At 46.4% G+C, this 18,984-nt stretch overlaps 1 protein-coding gene, 2 non-coding genes and 2 pseudogenes across 3 annotated transcripts; 1 reads left to right on the forward strand and 4 right to left on the reverse strand.

Annotated features, from left to right (window-relative positions):
• Window positions 1-218: 218 nt before the first annotated feature.
• LOC138218022 (5S ribosomal RNA) lies at window positions 219-337 on the reverse strand (annotated as a pseudogene).
• A 4,151-nt stretch (window positions 338-4,488) lies between these two features.
• Window positions 4,489-4,653, forward strand: LOC138243534 (U1 spliceosomal RNA). Its single transcript, XR_011192189.1, has one exon. It is a non-coding gene; the product is annotated as a U1 spliceosomal RNA (small nuclear RNA).
• A 610-nt stretch (window positions 4,654-5,263) lies between these two features.
• LOC138217557 (5S ribosomal RNA) lies at window positions 5,264-5,382 on the reverse strand. The gene has a single exon (XR_011181269.1). It is a non-coding gene; the product is annotated as a 5S ribosomal RNA (ribosomal RNA).
• Window positions 5,383-11,477: 6,095 nt separating this feature from the next.
• Window positions 11,478-11,595, reverse strand: LOC138218992 (5S ribosomal RNA; annotated as a pseudogene).
• A 571-nt stretch (window positions 11,596-12,166) lies between these two features.
• Window positions 12,167-18,557, reverse strand: LOC138242782 (zinc finger protein 271-like). Its single transcript, XM_069198333.1, has 2 exons — window positions 17,785-18,557; window positions 12,167-15,388 (listed from the first exon to the last, which is right to left on the reverse strand). The coding sequence occupies exons 1-2, from the start codon at window positions 17,807-17,809 to the stop codon at window positions 13,227-13,229; spliced, it is 2,187 nt and encodes a 728-aa protein (XP_069054434.1). The 5' UTR covers window positions 17,810-18,557; the 3' UTR covers window positions 12,167-13,226.
• Between the last annotated feature and the right edge of the window lie 427 nt (window positions 18,558-18,984).

Below are 18,984 nucleotides of genomic sequence, written 5' to 3' on the forward strand. Positions count from 1 at the left end.
CCGAAGCGCTGTGTCTCTTTTCAGCTGGCGATAAACCTTTCCTCGATCCTTTGCGGACTTGTAAAACTGTTCCTGATCAGAATAAAAAACGCTCACGCTAATACACAAGCACCCGTGTCTCGCCAAAGCTGACAAATAAACAGACGGACAAGCCGCACTGCACGTGTGAACAGGGGAATGAGCGAGCGAGCGGGGATAGGGCGCCTCCTGGGCTTAAAAGCTTACAGCACCTGGTATTCCCAGGCAGTCTCCCATCCAAGTACTAACCAGGCCCATCCCTGTTTAGCTTCCGAGAGCAGACGAGATCAGGCGTGCACAAGGGGGTGTGGCCGTAAGCGAAAGCAAGGCTCGCTGGCACCCTTCTTATTGAGAGGACAGCTCCGTCACCTCTTTTACGACGCTGCTTTTTTTCCCTTGCGTTTTTCTCTTCTTCCCACGTTCTCTCTCTTCACTGCCTTCGTCCCCGCTCTATTTCACTTTAGCCTTTCACTCTTGCATCCTTCCAATGAATACGGAGCTGCGGGAGAAAGGGCGCTATAGAGGATCGCTGTGGAGAGCTGCTGCTGTGTTTTGACATCTGAGCTCTGTGGAAAACGATCTCAATACAATTCTGAAAAACGCGACTCCCCGAACGCCAGCCGAACAAGTCTCCACAGCCGAAGCGCTGTGTCTCTTTTCAGCTGGCGATAAACCTTTCCTCGATCCTTTGCGGACTTGTAAAACTGTTCCTGATCAGAACAAAAAACGCTCACGCTAATACACAAGCACCCGTGTCTCCCCAAAGCTGACAAATAAACAGACGGACAAGCCGCACTGCACGTGTGAACAGGGGAATGAGCGAGCGAGCGGGGATTGGGCGCCTCCTGCGCTTAAAAGCTTACAGCACCTGGTATTCCCAGGCGGTCTCCCATCCAAGTACGAACCAGGCCCATCCCTGTTTAGGTGGGTAGTTGCGTCAGCATGCGTAGGCTGCAAAGGAACAAGTAATAGGTTTATTCCATGCTGAAAAAAAGAAGAAAGAGAACAAAACGTTTCGGCCGTGGAGCCTTCTTCAGGTGTGCCTGTTTAGCTTCCAAGATCAGACGAGATCAGGCGTGCTCAAGGGGGTGTGGCCGTAAGCGAGAGCAATGTTCGCTGGCACCCTTCTTATAGAGAGGACAGCTCCGTCACCTCTTTTACGACGCTTTTTTTTTCCCTTGCGTTTTTCTCTTCTTCCCACGTTCTCTCTCTTCACTGCCTTCGTCCCCGCTCTATTTCACTTCAGCCTTTCACTCTTGCTTCCTTCCAATGAGGACAGAGCTGCGGGAGAAAGGGTGCTATAGAGGATCGCTGTGGAGAGCTGCTGCTGTGCTTTGACATCTGAGCTCTGTGGAAAACGATCTCAATACAATTCTGAAAATCGCGACTCCCCGAACGCCAGCCGAACAAGTCTTGAAGTGGAAAGAAATATATTGGGGCTTTTAGATAATATATTTCAAGGATGTAATTGCTGTGCTACAGTACGTGCAGAATTTTAGAAAACAGTGCGTCAACAAATTACACTGTTTAGGTTACTTTAGAAGACAATGTACCAAAACAATATATGCTGTCTGGGTCGTTAGAATTAGCTGAAAGTAACTGATAAGCTTTGAATAACATATCTAGTGCTTCTTCTTTCGCTTTTTGATGTAATCTGTTTTCTCTTAGGGAAAGTGGAAGTTTTAGAAGGGACAAAGCGCTGAGCTTTTTTACAGCGCAACGTCTTATGAAAACCCTGTACTGCTTGTAACAAATTGAGTCTCTGGTTGCTCCCAATCTTGAAATAAAGACCTTACTCAGGTGAGAACTCTCTCTTGTGGCTTCCTTGATAGTTATATTTCCATGACACCGGTTTTAATGTCTGTAGATTGTATCTTATTTTTATTTTTTGTTTTGTTTCATGTTCATATTATGTGTTTTCACCCAGTTGACTCCAGTTAATAACAGTTCACCCAGTTAATAGCCACTTTTTATTCGTGAAAAACGGGTGATCTTTCTATCTCGTGATCAGCTTAGTATCTTTCTGTAAGTTTTTTTCTTCTTAATTAAACGTTTAAAATACATGAATTTCATAACAACAACACACGTTTCGAACAGAAAAAAATAATATTCTGTTCTCTTCCTGGTATGTATAACAGATCAGCAGGTCTTATTTTCCCAATTGCTTTTTTCCACTGTATTTATCATATTGGCTAGCCAATGTCCTCTCTTAGCTAGGTAATGTTACTTGTGGATGTGCTTCTGCGTTGCGTAGAAGCACATGTATCCATAGAAAGTGTATTATACTACTATTTGAGCTACAGTACATAAAAATAATTATATCGTTATTAATTTCTTTAGGTACGTGATTCCATATTATATTCCCTATTAATCAAATTCTCAAAGTATGCTTTTGTTTACTCCGATAACGAGCACATTCACAGAAAATGTTAATATCTTATGACTTTTCACAAAGTATATAAACTTAAGATGGTCAGAAGGAGCATGTAAAAACGTTTCCGAAACGTGGTAAAATCTTACTACATGTAAGACTTTGATGCTTAAAATGTTTAGGAAGAAAGTGGAATACTGGTGTGTATTTTTTCTTTAAACTACCAATTCTAGCCATATACAGTTTACACTATATGTTTATGTTCCTAAATTAATATAGTTTATGGTGGTGTATCGTGGTTGTAGAGGTTTGATGGGTTTACTGAGACAATTATTAATTGTAGCAGTAATCACGAGGTTGTTCGTTGTGGCTTTTAGAAAATCAATCGTCAGAACAACTAACAACGCACACACGGGTTCAATACACGAGATACATTTATTCATATAAATTGTGCACCAAACATATACTAGTCTGCCTGGATACGAGCGGCAGACCTTACTGTGAGGGTTATCAATATACAAGATATATAATCTCGAAGAGATGCCAACACAAAGAGATACACAACAGAGAATATATGTCAATATATATCGTTCGGTTACCAAATCGCTAATCAGTGTTATTACCCACTGTTACTCTAAACTCAGAAGTAAATACATTACTCATGAATTAAATTGATAACAACTTGTGTTGAGGTACAATTGAATTCTCGAGACACAATGTAGAACATGGGGTTTACTTATCCACTGTGTATGGATTTGGAATCTCCCGGCACGAACACCAAACCAGCTGACAGGCTCTGTTGCAGCCTCTGTTCCAGCGGTTGTCCAATGGGCGTTGTCCCGGCGTCCTCTGGCTACCGGCCAACCAGTTGAGGTACAGCTCGGAGTAGGATGGGTAGAGGAATCTGACTGCGGCGCGCAGGGCAGTCGTTGCTCCGAGGTGATCTACCAGCAGTCCAGCTGGCTAGTAGAAAGTCTCTATGCACAGAGTGTGACCGCGAGTCCTCACAAATCACTCTTTTGCTTGGGAAGAAGCTGGTTCGTTCCCGGTCCAGTGCTGCTTCTGAATAAGCTATTCAGGTTGTCGACGAGGTTCCAACTGTAGGCTGCCGTTGATCAAGCGGAGCATTCACGTTGGTAGAATTCTGAGTACGTACAGGATCCTCGGCCTTGCGCTTAGAACAAAGTCCAAGTCCCTTTGCAGACAACAGCAGTTGTCACATGATTGTCTCTGAGGATGCGCGAAAATGGCCAAGGAGAGCCCCGATCTGAACTTGCGCTCCCTTTTTGACCAAGACACAGATGTGTGCTGATTGGTTGAGAGTTTGGCGGGCATTGGAGACCCACATGGTATTACCACGCCCTGCCAGTCCCTGATTGGTTGATCAAGGTGAGATATGAGTCACTTACTCTTGACACTTAGGAATGTAGTCCAAATGTCCATTTGGCACTCCCTAGACAGATAGGCGCCAATGGATGACCATTGATCATGATAGCCAGGCTAAGCTAAGTGCATCCCCATCTGGGAGCTGTCCATTATCAAAAGAAAACATCTTAAATCAACCTGCATGAATACTTTCTCTGTGGCTGCACCACAGAGAAGGAGGGTGAGATGGGACCTCATTTAGGACAGCATACCACCACTTAATTCTGTCTTAATAACAAGCATTGCCGCTACAACGGCATCTCTCCTGTCAAACTTCCTCCTGACGTGTTTGACAGGATCTGGGCCGTGGTGAACAGTGGGAAAGACGCCCTGTGGAGAGTGAGGAACATGGGGCTGTTCAAAGGCATCGAGGTCCCAGTCAAGGCAGCAGGTAGCCTGGCCCTGTTCATCACCCGAGAGAACTATTACCTCAGAGATCTGTGGAGAGAAAGGAGGGAGGAAGCAGAAAATCTGTGGGAAATAGAGAGCATAGGTCAATATCTCAAGAAACTGTGAAAAACATTATCATGTTTAAGTAAAGAATGTGATTTACACCAGAAAAATAGAAATTGTTGCTATGTAACTGGTACCATGTCAAAATGTAATGAGATGTGATCATATATACTGTTTTAAGTATGTATATTAATGTAAAGCTTTCTAATTTGTGATGTCCTGTATTTTTTTGTGAAAAGAAAATAAAGTTCTTAAAAAATCGATTCACCCAGGGCGAGGCTCGGCCATTGCACTCCGGCTGTGCTGACCCCTGCGAATTCCCCAAATGTGGGAATCTCGACTGCATAATTTCTGGTAGTGGGGGACTGCGTTCGCGCTCTCCCCTGATGTGCTTGGTCCAATATCAGATACGGAAGAGTTACGACACCACGTGCTGCGATAGGATCCCAGTTCGAAAGGAATCGATGCCACTGCTGGTTCCCGGTTTCTTTTAGTTAGAGGTCCGGAGAAGCATTTCAAGCTGGTTACACTACTCCTTCCGGACATTCATTCCCTTTTCAAAGTCAGTCGTTTTGCTGTAGTCTGCATTATTAAGGCCAATTTATTTGGTCATGGGGGCCTCGGTACTGTATGCTAATTCTCAAGACAGTTTCACCCGTTTTCTGATTGCTAGGTTCTGTACCAGTGCAGACATGTCAAACAGTGAATGGCTGTACCTCTATTGTATCTGTGCTCAAAGAATGAAATCAGTAATAAATGAATATATGTATAGTTATACGAAAAACAAGTGGTTTATCGACTCATCTTCATTTGCAGATTTAGAGGCAGCTTCGATATTCATTTTACAAACGTTTTTTTTTTTTTATATGGGTCACACACATGCCATAGCAACAAAACATCTCTAGAGATGAGGCTATAGATCACCTTTCCATCCTCCAGGTTTTCCTCCCAAAGCCTACGGCACCAACGGCGACCCCTGCTGGCCGAGAGAGCAAAAGCTTGCAGCACCTGGTATTCCCAGGAAATCTCCCATCCAAGTACTAACCAGGCCCAACCCTGCTTAGCTTCCAAGATCAGATGAGATCATGCACATTCAGGGTGGTGTGGCCACAAACGAAAGCCTTGGCGCATTACTCGCTACTTGAAGCTGTGTGTGGCTGGGGCTCTGTGCCCCCCGAGCGGGACTGAAGGATCGTTCGTGTGCAACTCTTTGGAAAGGAGCCTCTTTCCAAATCGCATTGCGTACCTGGATGTTGGCGAATGTGCTCCCTTGTGTTGGCTTGTCCCGCACTGGAGGAGAACAAACAAACTGCACGGAGGAGCACAAGGCAAGTCTTCACAAGACAAAAACCTCCAGTGCACAGCACTCTGAAAACATTTTTGGGCTGTCGTGGGTTTATTTCAGCACATAAAGCACACCAGTCCAACACGTCGGCCGGGCGCGCGGCGCCTCCGCCCTCTTGTGGCCTTGCGGCGTCAGAGCAAGAGGCTCCTTCTCGCTGCCTTTCCGCTGTGTTGCAGAGCCCCGAGAGGGAACCTGGAGCGCACACTTTGTGGGGGGCGCTCTGCCCCCGGTCTCTTGCGCGAGTACTAAATCTCACGGCGCCAGCCAGCGGCAAGGAGACAACTACAATATCGCGGGACAGGGGGGCCTCGTCATTGATTGTTACATATGAGACGGGGATTAGGAGGAGACCCCGACTGATTGGTAAAGGGGAACACTAACACCAGAGAGACACCCCCGGAGTCTCTTTTTGAGAGACGCCCTGGGATTTCTTAATGGCCAAGGAGGGTCGGGACTTCGGTTTTACGCCTCCCCCGAAGGACGGCGCCTGTTTGTGCAGCTGCCTACTGGTCCCAGTCACACCTCTTGTAGGAGCAGCAGCAACCTGAGCTTTTCCGGGGGGAATCTCCCATCCGGGTGCCGGCTAGGCTCACACCTGCTGGGCTGCCGTGGGTGAGCCCAGTCGAGAGTCGCAGGGTGAGATCTAGTCACCGGGGAGAAACGATACAAGCGAAGGATTACTCGACTCCCAGCACTTGAAAAGACCGACAAATGACTCGTTCCCACCGGAGCTGAATGTACCTGCATGTGTGGTGTCGTCTTCTTCCCCCGCCCCGCTGTGTTTGCTGTATTGTCTTTGAAGCCGGCCCCCGAGACGAGACGGGCTGTTCCTGTGCCCCAATTAACACTTTACAGGTGCCATTCCCCGGCATTGTGGCCATTGTCGGTGGTCACACGGGATAAGATAAGGTGGAGGAGAGCGGGGCATGCCCAGCGCCAGACATTCGAGGAGGGGACTGTGCGAGGTGAGGTGAGGTGCGACATGCCGGAGCCCTGACGCTGCTAATGCGGAGCACTTGTTGAACTGGCATTGAAAGGACGTGTGCGCACGGAGAGAGCCTTCCCTGCGGCGGAGCGTGGAAACTTTCTCCCCGCGCTGCAGGAGTTGTGTGCGCTGCAGTGGTGCCGAGAGAACAGCACAGAAGGCAGCAGGCTCTGGAGAGCAGGTAAGAGACGGAGCCTTGTGGGCAGGCGAGCAGGCCCAATTTTTGGAAATTGCTGAAAAGGCTCCGATGTTTGTTCGGTGCGTGGCAGGCGCACGACGCGAGCTTGCGTAGCGATCTGCCGGTCTGGTGTTATGCAAATGAGGCCGAATTGCATCCCGGGACATGCTGCGAATGCGCATTGGCGACTGTAGATGTGTAGGAAACGGCGCGCTCGTTTTCTCGTTTTGCCTACCCTTTTGAGTGTTAGTGTGGCGTGTGAGTGTGCGAAAGAGTGGGCCCAGATGGAGGCAGTGGCGTGCGGGGCGAGGAGCTGGGCTAGGCTGCGCGCTTTGTGCTGTGGGTGTGGGCCGCTTGCAGGGCCTTATACAACTTATACTTACCTGGCAGGGGTGATACCTTGATCATCCTGTAGGTGGAGTAGTTGGATTGTTTTCTTGTTTTGTGGAAGCAGTGTTTGTTTTGCAGTTTACGAAATGGCAACTTTTGGATCCCGCAAGAATGCTGTGCGTTTTGAGCTTTTGGATGACCTCTTCATGGATCGCATGCAGTTTAGCAGAAAAGTGTTGCAGAAGGAACTTGGCTTTGAACCTCAGCACTTGGATTTCATCTTCGCTCTCCCAGGTCAGAAAGCATTTGAGGTTGTATTTGCTACCTATCCTCTGTTTGAATGTGTGGATGTGTTTGAGGCAAAAAGAGGGAAAGTTCCTGCCCTTGAGAAGATCAACTTGCAGCCTCTGACACAGAGAGAGAGGAAAACGGTGCATGTTGTTATGTTCTCGGAACTGGCAAAGACGGAGGACATTCACACCTGGCTTAACCAGTACTGCACCGTCCACCATGGAACTGAGGTTAGAGATGTTGACGGTATAAAAACAGGAGCAAGAAAATTCGAGGTTCGCTTGCTACCGGGCAATGTAAATGGAGGCATAAGGCACCAGCCCTCTACAATCCGGCTGGGCACCTGCAATGGCTATGTTTTTTATGTGGGACAACCAAAGGTGTGTCGGCGCTGTGGTGCTGTGGGACACCTGGCATTGTCCTGCACTTTGAAATAATGCAAGACCTGTGGCAAACAGGGACATTTAGCCTCTGACTGTTCAATGCTGCCAAAGTGCAATTTATGTGGCTCGGAAGGACACGTTTTTAAGAACTGCCCTCACGCCTACGCCAATAAACTCAAAATGAGAAAGGATGAGGCAGTGCTTGTTTCAGCCAAACCGGCCCGAAAAGCCAAAGCAAATAACAAGTCAAACAAAGAACCCTTGTTGGACAAAGGCGCTCAGCCTCCAGCCAGGATCAGTCCTGCTGTGGCTCCGGGGCCGGTGGAAGAGAAATCCACTACGCCCCCACAACCGCAGACTGCACCAGAAAAGCACGAGGGTTTGAAAACCCCCTGAGAACAGCGAGGACCCCTCCCCCACTCCTGCTCCTCAGAACGAGGGCCAGTGTGGTGTCCCCCGGTGGAGTGGGTCCAGCGAGGATACCCAGGATTCAGCGGAGCTGCTTTTCTCAGACTCTGCAAGTCCTACAGATGCCCTCCTCTCCTCCATCCAGTCCATCACGGAGGATCTGCAGCAGATGGTGGGTGAGGGGGAAGAGGAGACTGGTGCATCGGCTGCACCCCTTTCCCCTTAGTGCTCCCAGGAGCTGGACTTGAGGAAAAGGAAAAATGACTCTGTTTTCTCCCCGAGCGAGGACGAGCATGGCGATGGGGACAACTGGAACCCCTCCACCCCTCTCTCTACCCCATTCCTTGAAATGGACTCCGTGAACACTTTTACTGCTGCCACCCTGATGAAGGCTCATTCAGAGGATGGCTGGCAGGAAATTGGTAAGAAGAAAAAGAAGAAGGTAACAGGTGAGACAGAAGAGAAATGTGTTTTGTAAAGACTGGTTCCACTTTCTTATGTAATATGGCTCTAAACATAATTTCTCTTAACACCAGAGGTATCAATGACAGAGTTAAATGCCAGTCTGTCTTGGATTACCTCCAGCAGAGAGAGGGAGATGTGTTGATGTTGCAGGAGTGTGCTTTAGCCTATCAAGAGAGGTATAAAAGCTTTGAAGATATGTTGGATAAAGGGCCTTCTGTTTGGTCAGGGGACAATAACAGAGCCTCTGGCGTGGCGATTCTTTTCAAAGGATGGGCATTCAAATTGAAAAGTATTCAGAGGGTCATAGATGGCAGGTTGCTGTGTGTGGATGTGGAATGGGGGACCGTTAACCTGCGGCTAATCAATGTGTATTGTCCTACTGACGTGGGAGGAAGGGTGGAGCTACTCAAAGCACTCTCTCCACTATTGTTATGTAGCACAGACGTGATAGTGGGAGGGGATTTTAATTGTATCTTAGAGCACACAGACAGGCAGTCTAGCTCTCCGATAAAATTGGATTCCAGCTCATTGGCCCTGCAAAACTTAGTTCAAGACTTTAAACTCTCAGACACATATAGATGTATATATCCCACAACAGCAGGATATATATGGTCAGGGAGGAATAGCAGCTCCAGAATTGACTATTGCTTTGTCTCAGAGAGAGTGAAAGTTGTTGGGGTCACTCTTCAGCCTGTCTTCTTCTCAGATCATCAGGCTTTAGGGTGTAGAGTGGAACTCCAGGGCGGGACTGTCTTTGGCCCAGGCCTCTGGAAACTTAACACAAAGCTGCTAGAGAACGAGGGGGTAGTATCCCGCTACAAGGAGAAACTATCACAGTGGCTGTCCTTGCAGTGTCTGTACGGGTCAGTAGGAGAGTGGTGGGAGGAGGTGAAGGTGAGGACAAAGGCCTTTTTCATGGCTGAGGGAAGGAAGGCTGCTGCCAGACGGAGAGGAGTGCTAGCCAGGAAACAGAGGCAGCTGCAGCGTCTCTACACGATGCTGCACAGTGGCTTCGATGTGCTCGAGGATATCAACCTTTTAAAAAAGGACATCCGGAGCATAGCCGAAAAAAGTAGTCGAGGAGTGCTGTTAAGAAGCTGAGTGCATTTCTTGGAAGAAAATGAGAAGTGTACTCGCTTCTTTTTCAGGAAAGTGGTATTCTCCAAGTCTGTCATGGAAAGTGTAGTTGATGAGGAGGGACGAGAGAGAACAGAGCCGAGTGCTATCCTCTCCTGCACCGAGGCCTTCTACTCAAGACTGTACAGCTCTACAGAGGTAAAGGATGAAGAAATTCATTTTTTTACCTCAAAGCTTGAAAACGTTTTTGAGTGAAGAAGATAGGGAAGTACTTGAGAGGGATTTGACAGTAGAAGAGCTGAGACAGGCTATGGAGAGCTTACAGTAGGGGAAAACTCCGGGTGCTGACGGGCTCCCTAAAGAATTTTATTGCACCTTTTGGGATCTGCTTCAGGATCCGCTACTGCTCCTATTTGAGGAAAGCTATAAGACAGAATTGCTGCCTGACTCCTTAAGAGAAGGCACTATCTCTCTCTTGTTTATGAAAGGAGCAAATAATGACATAAAGAACTGGAGACCCCTCAGCCTGTTAGGCGTGGACACTAAGATCCTGTCCAAAGCCCTTTTCTTGCGCCTACAAAATGTAGTGGCCTCACTAGTAGGGAGAGAACAGACTTGTGGGATAGCAGGACGCCTGATGAGCGACAACCTGGCCTTGTTGAGGGATGTCTGTCTGTACTCAGAGGATCGCTCCCTCCCTCTGTGCATTTTAGGTGTAGACCTAGAAAAGGCCTTTGACTGCCTCAACCGGCAGTACTTAACATCAGTACTTGAGCACATGAAGTTTGGCCCCATCATGAGAAAGTGGATTAACCTGCTGTACACAGGTAGCAACAGCAGAGTAATGGTTAATGGCAATAGATCACACCCCTTTGAAGTCTGTTCAGGGGTGAGGCAGGGCTGCCCATTATCCTCCTTTTTATTTGTTTTGGCTATGGAGCCCTTAGCCTGTGCCTTGCGCCAGGATAAGGCCATTAATGGGATACCAGTGCCTGGAAGTGGGGGAGGAGAGGTAAAGATTTCTCTATACATGGATGACGTCACCCTGCTCCTCTCTGACAATGCCTCAATTAGCAGAGCTCTGCAGTGCTGTAATCGGTTCTCTTTGGCTTCCTCTGCAAAAATTAATAAATTGAAGAGTGAGACTTTTTATCAGAACTGGAGGGAGCCAAAAGAAGGACATGATCTCAGGCTGCAAGAGAAGAGAATTAATGTCCTGGGGTTGTATTTTGGAGAAGAGATGGGAACAGTAAATTGGCAGAACAAATTGCCAATCTTAAACAAAAAACTGATGCAATGGAAGGACCGAGACCTCACCATGACAGGGAAGGTACTGGTCATCAAAGCCGAGCTCTTGCCTGTCTTTAATAAGTGAATATATGTCTAGTTATACGAAAAACAAGTGGTTTATTGACTGATCTTCATTTGCAGATTTAGAGGCAGCTTCGATATTCGTTTTACAAACAGGGTTTTTTATATGAGTCACACACATGCAATAGCAACAAAACATCTCTAGAGATGAGGCAATTGATCACTTTTCTTGGAAGTTCAGGTGGGTAGCTGCGTCAGCATGCGTAGGCTGCAAAGGAACAAGTAATAGGTTTATTCCATGCTGAAAAAAAGAAGAAAGAGAACACAACGTTTCGGCCGTGGAGCCTTTTCTTGGAAGTGTTAAATGTCCATACTCCAGGTTTTCCTCCCAAAGCCTCCCTAAGCCAACGGCGACCCCTTCTGGCCGAGAGAGCAAAAGCTTAAAGCACCTGGTATTCCCAGGCGGTCTCCCATCCAAGTACTAACCAGGCCCAAACGCTGCTTAGCTTCCAAAATCAGACGAGATCGGGCATGTTCAGTGGTGTGGCCATAAGCGAAAGCAGTGGCTCCTGACTCACTCCTTGAAGCTGTGTGGAGGGGGCTCCGTGTCCCCTAAGCAGGACTGAAGGATCGTTCATTTGCAATTCTTTGGAAAGGAGCTTCTTTCTAAATCAATGCGTGCCTGGATTTTTGCAAATGTGCTCCCTTGTGTTGGCTTGTCCCGAGCCGCATAAGGACAAACATGTATCAGCTTGTTCCCTTCTCCCACCCTCTCTGTGTACAGTAGAGCCACCTGTTCTGACTGGAGGAGCTCATCAAGCTATGTCTGGAGAGAAGCCAGGGTATCAGCTTAATCCACACCCCCACCACTCTCTGTGTACAGTGGAGCCTACTGTCCTGACTGGAGGAGCTCATCCAACTGTGTCTGGAGAGAAGCCAGGGTATCAGCTTGTTCCCCCCTCCAACCCCTCTCTGTGTACAGTAGAGCCACCTGTCCTAATTGGAGGAGCTTGTAGGCATCCTCTCACGAGCAGTCAGTCACAAAATGATTCTTTGATGGTTATTAAAAGACCGACCCAGAGGAATAACTCAGCAACGCACACACACATGGATACTAATACACGAGAATACATTTATTATTACATAAAATGTGCATATCAACATAACAGATCTTATAGTGAGGGTTAGCAAAATACAAAAGGTATATATTCAATCACGAAGAGTTACAAACCAAGAGGGACATACATTCCGTATATCATTAATTTAGACCGTTTTGTAAATGAACTTTGTCACAACTTGTACATTAGATACTCAAAAGCAAGTACATGACTCATAGGAATTAAGTTGATATCAACTGGCGTTGAGGTAACAATTGAATTCTCGAGCTGTAATGCAATTTCTGCTGTGGTGCGCTGCTGATGCTCTCTGAAGACCGGCTAGTTAGTGTTGGCTGAAACTAGCAGAGTTTGCACACAGAAGTCACAATCTTTAGACAGGAAGAAGACCGGTTCGTTCCCGATGTAGCGCGAGTCCTGAATACTGATATTCAGCTGTCCACAGTTCCAACCGTAGTTCACTCGTTGATCAGGTGAGCGTTCGCGGTGGGTTTACGAGGCTTGCTGCTGGGCTAACCTCGGGTGGATCCTTTGGTTACACGCTGGCAACCTCCGTTCTCGACTCTTAGAACAAGGGAAAGTCCTGGCACTGGGACACACTGGCCATTACGTGACTGTCTGAACCGAGTCTGAGGATGTCCAGGAGGAGCTGGAGTTGTACCTGGAGGAACTACGGTTGCTCATTGGTTGAAAGTTCCATGGGCATTCGAGAATCATTTTGTGACTTACTGCTACAATTAACAATTGTCCCAGTAAATGCACAAGCCCCTACTGTTATTGGTGCCTCGTGAGAGGATGATTAACCATGAACTCTGACCTTGGGGTTGTAAACCACTTGGGATGAGACTCTCCCTTGGAATCTCCCAGACAGTGAGGCACCAGCGATAACCATTCACGTGTCTCAGCTTTGGGAGTTGTTCCGTATCAGAGCACTCTTATCAGCTAGAAAAACACCTTAAATGTGAACCAAATGGAATGGCCTCTCTGTATCAAGCACCACTTGAGATGAGGGAGAGAGAGACTGGCAAGGGAGCAGCAAACTTAATTCCTGTATTTTAATAAACCTTGCCGCTACAATGGTCTCTCTCCTGTGTGAATGCGCTGGTGGGCTATTAAGGTACTAGATCGACTAAAACACTTCCCACACTGACTGCAGCTGAAAGGTCTCTCTCCTGTGTGAATGCGCTGGTGTGATTGTAAGTGGTTTTTCCGACTAAAGCTCTTCCCACACTGACTGCAGCTGAACGGTCTCTCTCCTGTGTGAATGCGCTGGTGGGTTTTTAACTCACCTGACCGACTAAAACTCTTCCCACACTGACTGCAGCTGAAAGGTCTCTCTCCTGTGTGAATGCGCTGGTGGATTTTTAAGTGACTTGACTTACTAAAACTCTTCCCACACTGACTGCAGCTGAACGGTCTCTCTCCTGTGTGAATGCGCTGGTGGGTTTTTAACTCACCTGACCGACTAAAACTCTTCCCACACTGACTGCAGCTGAAAGGTCTCTCTCCTGTGTGAATGCGCTGGTGGTCTATTAAGGTACTTGACTGACTAAAACTCTTCCCACACTGACTGCAGCTGAACGGTCTCTCTCCTGTGTGAATGTGCTGGTGTGATTGTAAGTTGCTTTTCAGACTAAAACTCTTCCCACACCGACTGCAGCTGAACGGTCTCTCTCCTGTGTGAATGTGCTGGTGGGTTTTTAAGTGACCTGACTGAATAAAACTCTTCCCACACTGACTGCAGCTGAATGATCTCTCTCCTGTGTGAATACGCTGGTGGTCTATTAAGGTACTTGACTGACTAAAACTCTTCCCACACTGACTGCAGCTGAAAGGTCTCTCTCCTGTGTGAATGCGCTGGTGTAATTGTAAGTGGCTTTTCACACTAAAACTCTTCCCACACTGACTGCAGCTGAATGATCTCTCTCCTGTGTGAATACGCTGGTGGTCTATTAAGGTACTTGACTGACTAAAACTCTTCCCACACTGACTGCAGCTGAATGGTCTCTCTCCTGTGTGAATACGCTGGTGGGATATTAAGGTACTTGACTGACTAAAACTCTTCCCACACTGACTGCAGCTGAAAGGTCTCTCTCCTGTGTGAATGCGCTGGTGTAATTGTAAGTGGCTTTTCACACTAATACTCTTGCCACACTGACTGCAGCTGAATGGTCTCTTTCCTGTGTGAATGCGGTAATGTCGTTTTAAGTGGTGCGAGTGACTAAAACTCTTCCCACACTGACTAGAGCTGAACGGTCTCTCTCCTGTGTGAAGGTGCTGGTAGGGTTGTGAAATGCTAGACTGACAGAAACGCTGCTTCTCCCTTTGCCATAATGGCAGTTTGTCCACTCCATCAGAGCAAGGCCTTGAGTGATTCTTCCTCATCCTCTGATCGTGCTGGGGTCTCTTATTCTGCAAATGCTTCATGGAATGATCTTGCTCTGTGTGCTGAAACTGAGATTTGTTTTCTTCATTATGTCCCTCAGTCTGCTGCTCAGCAGTGTGAATCATCTGGGGCTCCATCTCCAGCTCTCTGAGACTTAAACCATCCAGTTCATTCAGTTGTTCCTCTCTTTGCCCAAGAACGGACACACTCTCCAGTTCATTAAAATTTTCAACGATTTTCTCAGTAACCAGATTATTTAACCTGTGTGTTAAGTCATCAGATGCTAAGGGATTACATGATTGTTTGAGACTGTGCAATGACAGTCTCTCCACTTGAACAGAACAAGGCCTAATTATCAAGCCCTGTAGAAGCTGCTGTTGCTCCTCCCTGTACTGACTCTTCTCAGTGAGCTGTATCTCAACACTGTTCTCTTCACCAGGTACATCAGTCTGCTGCTCTGCACAGTCAATCAACTTGGGATCCATATCCTGCTCTGTAAGATTTAAAACATCCAGTTTTTCACTGTGCTCTTGTACAGAGACACAGCCCAGTTCATTACAACCTTGTGTAATATTGATTGTGTCGGGATTATTCATCTTCTCTGTAAAATCATCACATACTAAGAGCCCAGGTGGCTCACTCTCAGGCTCTGTCTTCATCATGGGTACAGAGTCCAGATCCTTGACACTCTGTCTGCTGTCTGTGTGCTGCTCACTAAGTACCTCTTTCCCTTCTGCAGAAGTGAGCTCTGTCTCCTGCATCAGACTGGAGCCCCACTCCTCCTCACTGTGCTGCTGTTCAAGAGGAGCCCTTTTCCTAGCGTCAGTGAGAACACTGGCCTCTGACCCTGTAAACACAGGACAAGAAGAAACGACCTTTATAAGAATAAACTATTTTATAGTTTTATACCTTTAGAGGTGGCTTCTCAAAGCATTTTACAGAATGCCAACAACAAAAAATACACAAAATTAGCACGATGAGAATACACAGTTAGAGGAGACAGTGGTACTAAGTACAGTAGGAGCAGAGGGGTACAGAACAGTTAAATAAAGGCTCTTCTGAAGAAAAAGTTTTTGTTTTGAGTCTGGATTTGGAGTTTAGAGAAGGTGACTCTCCGATATCCTTAGGGAGAGAGTTCCAGAGCTTGGGGGGGATAACAGGTGAAGGCCATGTCACCCATACAATGTAGACGGGCTTGGGGGACAGTAAGGAGAGCAGAATTAGAAGAGCGAAGGTTGTGAGGTGGGGAGTAGGGTGATAACTCAGACAGGTACGGAGCCATGGAGAGTCTTATAGGTGAGCAGGAGGATTTTTAAGTCAATATGAAACTTGACAGGAAGCCAGTGCAAGGACTCCAGGATAGGAGTAACGTGATCATTTGTACTAGACCTGGTCAGGATTCTGGCTGCTGAATTTTGGACATACTGCAGTTTGTTCAATGTGGATTTAGAATCCCCAGAGAGTAGAGTGTTACAGTAGTCGATTCAAGATTAGACAACACTTTTCAGCCACAGTTAGTGATAACATAGGGCGTAGTCGAGAAATATTTATGAGGTGAATGAAAGATGTTCTGACAACATGCTGCACATGTGGGTCGAAGGTCAAATATCATCCCCAAGTTATTCAATTTAGACTGAAGCTCAAGTCCAAGACCATCTACAGATGGAGTTACATATTGGTTGTACAAAGTTAATGGGTGGTGCCAATAAGCAGGACTTCAGTCTCGTCACAGTTAAATCAAGGACATTTTGAGTCATCCAAGTTTTTATATCGGGTATACAAATAAATAGAATAGAGACAGCCACATCTGCATCAGGTTTGGTATGGATGTATATTTGAGTATCATCAGCATAGTAGTGATAGCTGAGGCCATGTGATCTTAAAAGCTTTAAACTACACACACGCATACAAGTACACTCACAATCAATTTGGGTTGTTTAAACATAGTGGAATAAGTGGGTATAAGGGCGTGTTCTGTTTAGCTTAGTTAGAAACCTAACTACCATGTAAAAGGTCTACTGTAATAACATCACAATTACATTACATTTACATTAACAGTGCACTGAGAGAGAGAGGGGTTAATACAGACACACTGACTGCACACTACAGGACATTAACAATGCACCAAAAGAGAGGTTAATACAGACATGCTGACTGGACACTACAGTACATTAACACTGCACTGAGAGAGGGGTTAATACAGACACTTTCTGGGCACTACAGTACATTAACACTGCATTGAGAGAAAGGGGTTAATACAGACACACTGACTGCACACTACAGGACATTAACACTGCACCGAAAGAGGGGCTAATAGACACACTGACTGGACACTCCAGTACATTACATTAACACTGCACTGAGAGAGAGAGGGGTTAATACAGACACACTGACTGCACATTACAGTACTTTAAAACTGCACAGAGAGAGGTGGGTTAATACATTCACATTGACTGGACACTACAGGACAAAGGCTGCACTGAGAGAGAAGGGTGAATACAGACACACTGACTAGACAATACAGTGCATTAACACTGCACTGAGAGAGAGGGATTAATACAGACACACTGACTGCACATTACAGTACTTTAAAACTGCACAGAGAGAGGCAGGTTAATACAGACACTGACTGGACACTGCAGGACATAAAGACTGCACTGAGAGAGAGGGGTGAATACAGACACAGTAACTGGACACTACAGCACATTAACACTGCACTGAAAGAGGGGTTAATACAGACACACTGACTGGACACTCCAGTAAATTAACACTGCATTGAGAAAGAGAGGGATTAATAGAGACACACTGCACATTACAGTAATTTAAACTGCACAGAGAGAGTTGTGTTAATACAGACACACTGAGTGGACACTACAGTACATTAACACTGTACTGAGAGAGAGGGCTTCATACAGACACACTTACTGCACGGTACAGTACATAAACAATGCACTTAGAGAGAGAGGGGTTAATACAGACACACCAGATTAATATTCCAGAGGAGTTAATACAGACATAGACCCTGGAGGACGGTAATATCTAATATTCACTATATTCTCACCTCTTTCGGAAAGTTTATTTGATGACAGTTTGATACTTTGTTAGAACACGTACTGATAATGAGAATGTTCACTATTGTGAGATGTTTTCTTTAAAATAAAGTTTGTTAGTTAAAAGTTAGTTATATACACTGGTTTTTAACACATACACACACTCTGACTTCATACAAGTCACCACACTGACCTGAGAGCTGCAGTTCCGTGTCCATTTCTTCTTTTATTTCTGCAGTGACTTCACAGGGAAGCGTTTGTCCAACACGATCTGTCTGTCCCTGATCTCCTCCTGCTCCCGACTCCTGTCGCTATATCACACAAGTCTTTCCACTTCACTTTGTATCTCTCCACTATAGTCTCGCCAGTGAGGAAGTTAAGGACACTGTTTTTAAACTCACACACTCTGACTTCATACAAGTCACCACACTGACTTGACAACCGTTTCGTGTCCATTTCTTCTTTTATTCCTGCAGTGACTTCACAGGAAAGCGTCTGGGTACCCTGATCTCCTCCTGCTTCCGACTCCTTCTCCCACAGCTGCAATCTCCACTTCAAGCTCTCGTTTTCCTTCTTCAGCTGCGCCATTTCACTCCCGACACTGTCCTCCACACACTGTGTGATTTTAATCACGGCCCGTCTCACCAGAATCTGGGAGACGCTGCGGAGTTTGTCTTGAAACTCGTCCTCAGAGTCAGAAATCCTGTTTCGGAAAACTTCTGAACCTTCATACACGATCGATTTGAGCAAAACCTGCATGAAAGAGTCAAGCTGGGTTTGCAGATTTAACAAGCACTCCGCCATCCTTCTTCAGAGTCGGTCAGAAACAAAGGCTCACTTCCGAAGTTTAAACAGAACAGCTTCTTTATTTTTATTCTTCACAGATCCTGTTGTCAGGGCTGTGCTCTGTTCAAGCATAAACACAGCCGACGAGACGTTACGTATTCAGAACCTGAAGTCATTAAAAAAAAATAATGAATAATGATAAGAAAATGATTCAGTCACCCACACGTGCATGAAATACACGCAGTGTCGCGCAGTATGATGACGTCATTCGTTAGCGCGGATGCGGCTTCAAGATAGAGGAGTTTCTGCAGCCGGATATAAACTTCTCTGCACTTCCTAGCGCCACCTAGTCAAGAGGAGTGAATCACCTGCGACCTGCGCCGGTCGTAACGGAACAGATTCATTTTTTTGCCCTTTCACAACCCTCCTCCCCAACGAAAACGTCTCAAGCGGATTTTTGTTCTACATCTCCCTATGCAGGTTTTTGGCTAAACAAAAAAAATGCTGTCGTTTTCTTGCCAACTGGCAGTATTTCTCCTGCACCGATAAGCAAGATTTCTATTTCATATTTCACAAATTGTTTGAATTTCTCGAAAAACAAGTGGTT

The sequence above is a fragment of the Lepisosteus oculatus genome, chromosome 14, assembly GCF_040954835.1.
Source record: "Lepisosteus oculatus isolate fLepOcu1 chromosome 14, fLepOcu1.hap2, whole genome shotgun sequence".
Taxonomy (NCBI): Eukaryota; Metazoa; Chordata; class Actinopteri; order Semionotiformes; family Lepisosteidae; genus Lepisosteus; species Lepisosteus oculatus.

Bases quoted from the DNA above. Each gene is read 5' to 3' on its own strand.
- LOC138242782 (XM_069198333.1), bottom strand. From the start codon at position 17,809: ATGGACACGGAACTGCAGCTCTCAG. The intron at 15,389-17,784 runs GTCAGTGTGGTG...CTGTGTTTACAG, and splicing joins CACGGAACTGCAGCTCTCAG to GGTCAGAGGCCAGTGTTCTC.